The sequence below is a fragment of the Haliotis asinina genome, chromosome 2 (assembly GCF_037392515.1).
Source record: "Haliotis asinina isolate JCU_RB_2024 chromosome 2, JCU_Hal_asi_v2, whole genome shotgun sequence".
Classification (NCBI taxonomy): Eukaryota; Metazoa; Mollusca; class Gastropoda; order Lepetellida; family Haliotidae; genus Haliotis; species Haliotis asinina.
Window position 1 is genome coordinate 11904539 of NC_090281.1, and position 12787 is coordinate 11917325.

At 36.6% G+C, this 12787-nt stretch overlaps 1 protein-coding gene across 1 annotated transcript in view; it reads right to left on the reverse strand.

The window, feature by feature from the left end:
* LOC137273249 (syntaxin-binding protein 1-like) overlaps positions 1–12787 on the reverse strand; it is a 37829-nt gene that overhangs the window by 9957 nt on the left and 15085 nt on the right. Inside the window, exons 10-12 of the mRNA XM_067805787.1 lie at positions 11877–12084; positions 10005–10143; positions 8150–8259 (exon numbers count right to left, since the gene is read on the reverse strand). Of these exons, the coding sequence (XP_067661888.1) occupies positions 8150–8259; positions 10005–10143; positions 11877–12084 (457 nt within the window). The remainder of the gene's footprint in view (positions 1–8149; positions 8260–10004; positions 10144–11876; positions 12085–12787) is intronic.

Genomic DNA, 12787 nt, shown 5'->3' on the forward strand with positions numbered 1-12787 from the left:
AATCCAGTGATCAACAGCATGAGCATCAATCAGTGCAATTGAGATACAATGAGGTGTCAGCCTGACCACTCAATAACGTTTGTCACCTAGTGGGTTGGCGAAGAGTGTTTCTAACCTGGATCTTCACAGGTTAATTATCTAGCAGAAATTGATAATTCCAAAACTTCAGAAATCATAATGCACAGACACGCATTTGGCCAAATGGATCAAAATAAGGAATATCACTATACAGAACTTTGGTCCTCGCTCATTCTCAAGGAAACTATATGTACAAAGACATAAAATAGAAGACGTACCTAAATTCTGAAAACATGAAACACAAATGGTACTGTGCTTACCCATAGAAACAGTCATTACTATTCTCTACGTAATGTATCCTTCAGCTCAAATTTATCATGAAAAATATTATAAATTGTGCCAGGCAATCTAGCTGGGTTTTAAAAAAATGATTTTTTTTTGTCCTGAAAATTAAACATATTATCATTAAACTTAAGAAAGCTCCCTTTCCAAGTCACACGTTTACGTCAAAATGTTTAAGAAATCTTTATGTAGTTCAATAGCGCAACTGTGATTTAAAAGATTTTCATTTTCCATGCTTTGGTTATGTGGGTGAATAAACTATCATTTCTTAAAATTTCAAGAAATCCTTAAAGCGGAGATGGGAAGTATTTGTAATATTTAGTTTGTTGAAAATTGAATTATGATACTAATTATAAGAAAAGCAAAACCTAACCACATGAAAAAGTGTTTTAATAATATCCAGGACTCAGAAGATTTAACTCATTAGTCCTTGATCCTTATGAATACAGAATTAGCCAACTATCATCATGATCAACATAAGATTTCTTATGCATGATGGTAAAACCCATTTGATTCTTATTCCTAATACATAATTGTCACCTCTCCATCAACTGTTAGGAATTAATCTTACCATATAACTTTAGTCCTTAATCCCAATAAGTAAATGTTTATCATAACACAACAGTCAACCCTCAATCTTAACCCGTAACTACTAGGCCTTAATCCTAATACATACCTGTCAGCCATTAATCTTCACATGTAACTGACAATTATTAATCCTCACACATGCCAGTCACTTGTCCTATCACATAACTGTCAGTCCTTAATTCTGACACTTTGTCCTTTTGCTGTTAATCCTGATACTAAGTCCTTAATCATGATACCTGAATACAACAAATACACAAATCATTCCACCTTAATCTTGACAATTAATGAAACTGGCCCCTTTTCAAGACACTAACTGTGACAGTTACTAATCATCCAGAGATGCCAACCCTGAATCAAATGAAAGCAGCCATGCCTTGCTATAAGCAATTTCTGAGCCCTGAAGGTACTAGTTGGGGGTGAGAGGAGGCTCAGGTCCCTTTTGACAGTGGGGTCTGGTAGGCCTCCCTGTGAAAATCATTAGATATAGTCTGGATATATGCAATTTCTTAGCATACTTAACCAGATAATACCTAACTCAAATGAACACATTTAAAACATTCTATATTAAAAAACATATATTTCATAGTTTCTAAAAACTTTGAGTCTTTAGACAAATCAGAGAGTGGATTTTGCATATGAAAAACTGAAGTAACGCCTCCCAAATCAGAGCGGTTGGCATCTCTGGTCATCCCTTAACCTGAAAAGCCAGTCTGAGTCACAATCCTCATCTCTGCTACCGCTGAAACCGAATGAACCAAAACGTAAAACCGAGAGATGAATGAAACCCAACAGAAATGAATGTGCTGCTACACACAGTACCTCACCATCACAGTCCAACAGAATCAAATCTACAAACCAAAGATCTAGTAATAAATCAAGCTGCAAAAACGTAAGCCCATCAGAGTTCAAGAGTTTCAGTGTTTTGGGGGCAACGTTCTGGCAGCTTAGCTCCATCTCACCTGTAGACCGCCCTGAAACGTCCCATAACTAGAGCAGTCTTGAATAAGACGACTATAGTTTTTTCCTTGACCCTTAATAATAAGTGGCATGAAGGAAAAGAAAGGCAGAATGTATGTAAATGAAATTAAAATCTTTGCTTGCTGGTATATTTACCTCCAGAATTCTAAAAGAACTTTCGTCTAGACGGCTATAGTTTTTTCCTTGCCCCTTTATATTGAACGGTGCATGAAGAAAAAAAATAACAGAATAATTTCATTCGAAAGTTACAGAAATGTTCTGGTAGCCTCTAGAGGACTTCCATAGCTTCATGAAGGAAACAATACAGAATATATTCAGGTGGTTAAATGCATGCACTGATATATACTCTAGAAGTGAGATGAACGCTGTGTAAATTAATATTAAACATTGATCAGAGATGCAAACAGTTTGAACAGATAGCATTAATACTACATAAAAACTCAGAGCATGGCTGTTAGTCTTAGAAACATTACATGATTTACAACAGAAATGGCACTATAAGGCTCAATAGCTCACCTCAGTATTTACAATGGATAAAAATTGAATTTGAAATACTGAACAAGACATATTCCACTTTTTCATGACACTTTTGACTCTTAAAGAGAGGGGAAGCCTGTTGGTTAAAGCAATCGCTCATCATGTTCGATTCCCCAAAAGAATACAATGTGTGAAGCCCAATTCTGGTGTTGGTGAAATTGCTGGAATATTGCTAAAAGCAGAATAAAACTAAACTCCCTCATGTAAAAACAGGTAGAGATGGCTTGACAGCCTAAATACTAAATAATTCATCGTGAGTGAGTGAGTGAGTGAGTGCAGGGTGGTTTTTGGTACATGTCAAATTATCATGATAAAACTAGTTTGACCCCTTTTCGCAAGTGAGAGCGAGTTAGTAGGGTTTTAGGACACATCTGTCAACATTCCAGCAATATCACCACAAGGGACACAAGACATGGGCTTTACACATCATATCTACGTGTGAATCAAACATGAAGGACACCAGCCCCTACACCTATACTCTCCCCACAAACTGCCAACAACCACCCGACTCCTGCTGCAGTTATTTGTGGAATGTTGCAAGTCCTTGGCAACCCATAAATCTATGACTGTGGGGTACAACTCTGCACTGTTAAGGTGTGTCAGGACAACATCCACTCTCAGGTTTCACAAGAGTGGTCAACCCCTATACCACTTCAGAGTTTCCACCAATACTAAACTGACATGATGTGATGCAACTGGATTATTTTTCACATAAAGTAAAAAACATGACTCCGAGGTTTTGGTAGCAAAATGTAAACCAATAGATGAGGGATCTTTCACGACTCGAAGGGTTTATCTTTGCTACCAAAACCTTGGACAGTGTTTTATCTGACATGAATGTAAAACACTAATATGTATGTATATGTTCTGCAAATGTTTTGTGTACATGTACTGAGCAGAACAACATTGATGGAACAGCCGGCAAATGATGGAACAGTCAGTGCCAATTGGGATGCGACTGGCAGCCAATGCCATACCTTGCATGTATAATGCACATGCTCTGTATGCTCCCAGTGTCCTGCACATGTGCTGCCTGCAGTACCCATCTTGTGAAGAACACATGGTTCATACTGACAAACAATGTCACTCTTCACAGTAGTCCTTCATAGCTTAGTGGATAAAACCAAGCTAGAGAGCGAAGGGTTGCAGGTTCGAAGCCAGTTATTGTCACTGTATATATTGAAAGTTTTCAACATTGTGATGTTTTCAGATCACTGATAGTAAGGCAAACTTGAATCAATCACCAATAATGGACATGATTACACGATGCCATTTAGAAAGTGGTCAAATGCAACATATGTCATATTTGGGATTTCACTTTCTTAGTAAAGTACAAATTCTAGTACTTTTTTCGGTTGAGTCCCATCCGGGATTCGAACCTGCACCCTCAGAGTCAGGCACCTAATCGCCAGCACACAAAGTCAGGCGGCTGACTTTGTGTGCTGGCGATTAGGTGCCTGACTCTGAGGGTGCGGGTTCGAATCCCGGATGGGACTCAACCGAACCGCCTGACTTTGTGTGCTGGCGATTAGGTGCCTGACTCTGAGGGTGCAGGTTCGAATCCCGGATGGGACTCAACCGAAAAAAGTACTAGAATTTGTACTTTACTAAGAAAGTGAAATCCCAAATATGACATATGTTGCAATAATGGACACTTCAAAACCTCATATTAGGTTAAATAATGACCATTTCAAAACATAGATTTTGAATTGATATGAGGTTTCAGAATGTGTGCTTCAAAACTGAGGTTTAGAAATAATCAGTGCAAAGTCACAACAGAGGTCTACTTGATTCTGGAAGAAGCCTTATTTAATACAGCCAAAACTGGAGATAGGTTTATAAAGTTGCATTAAACCTGATTTACTCACTCACAGACTTGAGCCCAATGTCAAGGCAGTATAGCAACATGGTTGCCATACATGGATAACGGATGACACACAGACAAGCCACAGGCTCACACAAACATTCTGTTTGAAGGAGCTAAAATTGATTGGATTCAAAGGATTTAAAGGTAAGCAAAATTGTAAAAATCAAAACGTAAAATATCCAAAGAGTTTGAAGGACTGTAGCAAAAATAAAAAGCTCATGAATATGTCCCTGACCAGATTCATGCAGGTTTACCATAATATGCAAGACCTAATATATCTGATGATATTGTCCATACATAATTTCAAAAACTAATCACTTTAGACACATTGACCACTCTTCCCTGAGTTTTGATATCCAACACAATTTCATGAAATAACTGTGCTTTGTTAGATTTAAGATTTATATAACTTGTTATAACTCTCAGAAATCTGTCACTCCATGCCCTTTTTGATAGGTGTGATCCTTCTGACATTGTATCGCCCTGCCCTTTCAGGATCCTTGAAGAAACACTACATTATACAAAATACATGTGATCAGCTTTATCACATTAATAGATTTATTTCTCAAATATTAGAGTAACATGTTTTGCTTTTCAGAAATGGCTTAAGGCTATGAACATGTATTGAATCAATAATGTTTTTAAAATCTTGTCTAGAAAAGACACAGCTTTGCTGCATTGCATTAATATCCAAGCAACTTAGGATAAAAAGAATACAACCAGAGAAACAAAGATTCCATAAAAGAAACGCAAAAGAAGCTAGAGAGTAACAGAAAACATTTAGTCCCACCTCCACATATCAAGTCTAGTATCCACCTCTCCCACACCCAACCAGAAATTGTTAAAATACACACCCCTCCACACAAGACTAAATTTAGTGGGCTGGTGGCTTTGAGCCCTTTGCCTCCTTCTGAGCCATCCTGGTAGTAAGGTCAAGGTCAAATAAGGGGCTGTATAATGAGTCCTCCAGATAATAACAGTTACAGAAAGCGTATGTGGTTTCAGGATATGTCGTTTGCTAAATCACATATACCATTCCTATGGTGCGTATATACCATTCGTAAGATGATACACATAACAGTTTTTTAGCTTTGGAAATAAAGAATCAATCTGGAAAGCTTATGAAACAGCCCCCATAACAACAAACATTGTGCAACTGTCATAATATTTATGATCATAATCATTTGATAAAATAGTTTGTATGGCCTTTATACAGGGATTTATCAAGACCTACCCAAAGGGTGACATTTGGCCTCAGATTACACTAAAATTTCCCTATTCATGTAGAAATATATAAATGATATCTTGCTAACCAATTTTATGGTCTTTCAGCTATAACAGGAACAATAACCAGGAAGGCTTTATTGTTATATTACTCCCTATTTCACTGGAATCATTCTGAAAGAACAATGTCAAAATACCACTGATTTTTAAAAAATAGCAACGTAATAAAACTGAGTAAAAAAAAAATGGTATCTTATTTTCAGTTTGTCTCCTGAGTGCCTTTAGTTTAGAATCCTGTATAAATCCCTGTGATATCAAGAAAAAGTGATTTAAATTTTCCAAAAAAAACCCATACTGTTTTGGGTAGTTATTATAAGCATGAAAATGGTTAAGGGAATCCACAGATCGTGTTTTATAAAAAAGAATGTGGACAAGAATGTAGATCATTACATCTCATTCCAATAACTCTACGTAATGGCTTGTATAGCAGATTAAATACATCGCACTATCATCAGATAATGTTGTAGCTTTGATGAATACATATTATTTCTACTTACTGAAGTAAAGTGTTAACAACTTATTGACTTTTCAAAATAAAGGAACATTTCCTCTACCACTGATCAGCAAGTACAGACATTTCAAGGCCAATAAAAAGGATGTGACAAAGTTATATTAATATATACAAATAATTATTCTCTTTTTAAATATAGTCTAAAAATCAATTTATTTCTATTTTCAGCAGTATTTTATTATTCAACATTCTGTAACAGATGCTGTCCTCTAGTCACAGCATGATATGCATAATTGTATGCTGACTTACCATGGTTACAGCTAGACTGAATCACCAGCTGGGATAATAACGTCTAGCCACTTACTTTACATTTCTAGAAATAAACAGTTAGTGATTCAATTTGAATGGCCAACAAGCGTTTATGTTCTTAATACATGGAGTTATTATGGCTGCAATGGTTCGGATGGATTCAACAGATTAGTTTTGATTTTCCATAACTGTTATTACTACTTCGATGCAATATTCTGGAATCTACTTAAATTATTTCCACATGGCAAGAAACTAATTTTGACTCTAACTCAAGCAGTTTTGAGTGCTGAAATAAGGCAAAAGGTAATTGATATGATACTTGGCTAATTATCCAATGCAAATTGTTGTTAGACATTGCCAAGGTGACAATGGATTTCACACTAAAAGGCCGACTCACTTGAACTCTTTTACGTGTATGAAGAAACAAATTGAGGGTCAAATGTCAAACGCAAATAGAATCGAGGTCTGGGTGAATCGTTGCAGCCCTAGGAGTTACTCATCTATACCTCTTCTTAACTTTTATGCCTCAATAACCACTAAAACATTTCAAGCAATCAAATAAATACCAATATCTCTTTCCCTTTACATACAGTGTGTGGTTTGTGTTATGACAAATGACTAATTAGGATGTTTACACATACGGTAAGCATAGCCACATTTGGAATATGACTTTTAAAGTTTCCTTTTGTAAATCTGTCACTAACAAATCTTAGTTGAATGTGGAGAAGAGTTTCATTCAATCTTTTAACCTAAAAAAACAACATAAGTCATTCAACTTTTCCTATAAAACTTCTGACTTTGTAAATGATCTGAAAGAATATTACATGATGTACATTGGCCATAACATTTGATTATGATCACTGATCATTAAAATCCTTGTTTCTTATATGTTTCTTAAAAAATGTCATATTTTTGTTAAATTGATGTTTAAGCCAAACTCAGCAATATTACAGCTATATGGTGGCAGTCTGGAGCAGACAATCCAGTGATTGACATCATGAGCATCTATCTATGCACTCAGGAAACAATGATACACTTCTTGATGTGCACTAGATATACAAACATTGACATAAAGATGGGTAAGTGCTGGTTTCGTAAGAATTAATTTTAATGAGCATTTTCAAACATAACTACAAATAAGAATAAGATAAAACTATACACTCCATCATGTATTTAGCACAATATCAAATACTTTGTAAGTGACATGAATTATATCCAGTTACAATATCTTAATGAAATCGCTGAAAACAAACTACAAACTAAAATTCCTCCAGTCTGTAACAGCAATCACAGAGGAGTTAAACAAACTAAGTAGTTAACTTCCACAGGCAGTGTATCTTGTAAGGAAAGTAGTATGGATGAATAAGTCTTACTTGCGTTCACATGCTCTGTGCATATGTAACATGCACTAGTAGTCTTACACATAGTGTTAGGTTTCAATGGAAATCTTAAAACATACTCAAAAGTAGTTTACCCCGGTAATACATCATAAAAAATGTGACATAAGGCATTTACTTGGCTTTCAGATTTGAAATGAGGCCAAAATAATTAACAATATTTCATTTATAATAGACTGTGGATGAAAAAAAATAAGCTTCAACATATTTTCGAAACTTAATGTCTTTTTGACAAATTCTCTGAAGTGGTTTGATTAAAGTCTGTGTGAGTCACATGTGAGCCAATAATCTGTGTCCTCATGTGCAGGTGGGTGTGAGTCCAAGAGCATGTGAGTATACTGGTGACATGAGGTGGGTAGAGAGGCTGAGAGTACTTACATCCTGTATGATGGGGATACCGAGGTTCTGCATGTTGGTGACGATGCACTTCTCCTCCATGGGGATCTGGGCATGCTGAAGCAGCTTCGCCAGGTTCTCCTCCGTGATACCTACAGGGCAGTACAGTCACACATCAGTCATATAACTCACAGTATAGGACGTCATATGATACCTACAGAGCAGTGCAGTCACACATCAGTCATATAACTCACAGTATAGGATGTCACATGATACCTACAGGGCAGTGCAGTCACACGTCAGTCATATAACTCACAGTATAGGACGTCACATTACGTACAGCGCAGTACAGTCACACGTCAAAGTCACGCATGCGCATGCGCGCACGCACGCACGCACAAGATCATATCACCCCAGTATAGGAAGGTCACATGGCAAAGACATGTGATATCTATAGTGCAGTACAGTCACACATCAAAGTGATAAAATACTGAATATCAAGTGATCACATCATACCTAAGTCATGATATTAGAATACTGCTAAAAGCAGCATAAAACTATCCTCATTCACCATGTTCACATGTCCTTCGATACCATAACAACAAAAGTCACATGACATTTTCATCACAAATCCAGATATTTCAAGCCATGACACATACATGTCATGACACTTACAGCTGAATCATGTCTACATCTATTTCCTTCAACCTATGGAAATCGCCTTAAATAGGACATAAATAGTCACAACACTTATCATGCTTGCTTAGGACAACATCACAGACAGAATGACACCACTAGCCAAGGGGGCACCTGTGGCTCCCAGTGATCAACACACTGACAGGGACATAACTACAACAGTACACTCAGGACTGTGATGATGATACCTGTACTCTGGTTACCCAATGAATTGATATCTTAGTTGTAACAAAACTTGGACCCTAAAGCGGAGCACAACAAGCAGGTTTCTACATCTGCTGATTTTCCATAGAGTCCAACTATATCGATCCTGGATGAGACTGTCCTTTGCATCAATGGTGAAGATTTTGAAACCATTAATTCAGAAAGTAGTTTATACTGAAGGCTTTCCCTGGAAATCCATGAAATCCAAACCAGTATTGGGTATAAGAACCAAACATACTATCGATTATTGCTAGAATTGTGGTGAACAATTATCGATTATAATCTAAATATATACTTTCTTAATGCCATCACCAATTTAAAGGGTTTTGATATCTAATACTGTCACGCAATAAAATGCATGCATGCAAGAAAGACACTGGAGTTGTGATTTAACAAATATGGTTAAAATTTTACAAGGCACACAGCTTTGTTGGTGAATTTTCACCAAATTTTATGGTTACTTTTGTTCATTCATGTGTTATACTAAAACAGCAAAATTCCAATTAATCGCAAATATGTTTTTAACAATTGGTAATTACCTTTAATCCTTCTTTTGATCGATTTTTTATTATTTTCAATCATTGGAACACCAGAGTAGAGCTAGAAATTATCACTCTTTGATAAATAGTTCAGTAACTATTAATATCATCAGGGCAAGTGGAAAATTAGTCAGGACAAGTTACTTTCTTGAAGTCACTTGCCATGTGGCTAGTGGCTTTCCAACATATTTTTGAACCCCTGCTTAAGTATGTGGTCATTAGAGGCAACTGGATGTCATGGTAATCAGAGTTGGTGACAGTGTGTCATCAATGAGACAGTCTGTACAATATACAAGGCAACATCTTCCACCAGGACAAAGTGTCAAATCCAAACACGAAACATGAACCACACTGATGCCGATAGCATCTGAGCTCGTCCAGAGTTGTTAGGAATACTCACAGATGACGAACCTGTTCACAACGAAAAGATTATGAGTGACCTGCCCAACCTGACTCACCTCCCTTGTGGATAATGTAAAGGAGGATAATCCTGATCTTGTCATAGGCTGTGATGTTCTGGTCCAGCAAGATTGGGACGATGTTCCGCATGTGATCCTTAACCTTCTCCCCATCTGCATCAGTTCCCATGGCAAGATCCTGACAATTAAAAGCAGTTGCTTGAAGTGCATCAACATATAGCTTGAACATACAGAATAAAAGCAGTTTGCTTCACAGTGAATACAGTCATTCCTCGCCACAACACAGGTCTTGGGGGTCCATGGATGCCCGCCCCCCCCCCCCCCCCCCGCATTACTAGACATCCGCATTAAAGTACCTATTACATAATGTGGAACAAAGGTTGAGTTAGATCGTATATTCCAAGGACATAACAAAACTGCTGTTTCGTGAATTGGGTCCACTGAAAATATATCATATCGTTGAAGGTGAAAATAAACAAACTTTGAAAATGAAAAAATATATATGTATGGGAAACTTTGCAATAAAAAATCACTACCTGTTATCAAAGACATATATTCATGTGAATATACGTCTTTGTTGTTATTCAACTAAGCCGGAAACAGCGATCAGCTGTGCACAGATGTTTTGGTCCAATGTTCCAGTGATTCAGGTAAAAACGATCTGATAATATTACATCAAAGAACTTCTATTCCATTATCAGAGTATTTTACATATTAAGCTGTTATTGTAACAGATTAATTTACATTGCTATCTGGCTAGTATATAATGCGAGTTTTCTGCAAAAATATTTAACATAACAATGAGCATAGGCCGTTACCTGTCTTGATACAATTTACGTAGGAGACAGTTTGACAAGTCACCGCTGACTTCCCGCGATACTTGTAACTTTGATTGTAAAAAAACAAAATTTTGCCCATTTAATTGTTGAAAATGACTTCAATGAGTCAATAACGCGGGTCTCGGAGTCCATGTATTATGAGACTGTAATTTGTTGGTGACTGCTAAGAATAATGTGAAATTGGTATATGTATGTAGATTGTACAATACAATTTCACAGACTGTCATTCCACTAAATCCTAGTGTCAATGCATGGACTTTTGTAAGCAATACTGAGAAGACTGAAACTACTACACGTGGGTTGCAGAACAGTGGCTTAAGTTACTAGCTTCTTCTAATAATCTGTCAGGACTGTCATTGTCTAGTTTACTGCTTCAAAAACACATCTGAAACTTAAGGCTGTTATGATACACTCACATATTCAGTGAATTGACCCAGAACTCTTCATGAATAATATTTGTAATTCATGATCACAGAACCAGAACCAGACTATGAATGGATATTTAATTTTTTTTAGTGAAGCATGTTTCATGTCCTTTTTCAAAGTGAGATATGACGAGAATGATGACTACAAAAAAAACATATTAATTAATGACACATTGTAAAAACCTGCCAACAAAGGACTGTAAAACTAACTAGAATATCAGAGAGAAGAATGTAAAACTAGTGATTAGACCTAAGACAGTTTAACTATAGAGGACAATACAACATAAAAGATATAGATTTCTAACACATAGATTGCTAACATTGAAGTGAAAGAATGGAATATTATTACTTTGCATTACATGGTACTGAGGACTATAATTATTAGTCTATTACATACCAAATTTGAGTGTCATGTCAGATCACTGGTTATTACAACGACAACTTAACAGTCAAAATGGGGCTTCCATATTGTGCATAATTCACTTAACTACAATATTGTATTCATGTAGAATTATTAGTATTCGTTACCCAATTTTCATGATATATATCATATTCACCACATAGTGCATTCGTTGCAGCCCTTTTGAAAATATTACACATTAAGGCAGCCTACTGTGGCACATTCACAACTCCCAACACTGTCCTACCTGCTCTACTTTACACAGCTTGTCTATGTGCTTCTGATACTGCCTCATGCAGTCCTCAGCAAGATGGAGGTGTGTGGAGTAGTTGCTCAGCTCCTTCTGGTACTGGGGCATCTTCTTCAACATTTGTGACAGGTCTCGGATGTTGGCCTTGTCAGGGGTGGTTAGACGCTTATCCTCGGCAAAACGTTTTAGTTTTTTTGTTACTTGTCTGGAAATAATGACAATCAGTAGAATTGTTAACATTCATGAGTTGAGTTTACGCTGCCTTTAGCAATATTCCAGCAATATTAGAGCCGCAGAAAACAGAACTAGACTTATCACATAATACTCATGTGGGGAAGTGAACCCAGATCTTTGGCATGACAAGCCAACACTTTAACCACTATCAGAAGAAAGATGACAAAATCTTGTCATCTTGAATGTTGATGGAGCTGTCTCAGTTTTCATGCCTATGTTGGTAAAGCCATCAGCAGCTACAGTTTCATTGCTCACTTAACATAATCTGCACTAAATGCTTTACCATGCACAGTTTTACAAGAAATAACTCAACTATTTGTTCATGTTTTAAATGTTACCAAATGCTGATTTTCCAATCATGTGCTATGGCCAAACTGACTGCTTACGTGTTTACTAAAACATCAAGGTTGAGTTAAAATTTGTATCTCCTTCTCTTTGTCTTTGCTTCTCATGTAAGATTGCTCATCATTTCTGCCAATAGGACTGGTAAGTTGATACAAGCTACTGTACAGACACGTCATGACCTTTATTTTTGTTTTTTTGCTGTTTAATGCAACACTTAGCAAATATTCCATTTATATGGCAGCATTTTGTAAATGAGTCTGGATTAGACCATGCAATGATCAACATCATGAGCATCAACTTACAAAGTTGGGTTAAAATGACACATGTCG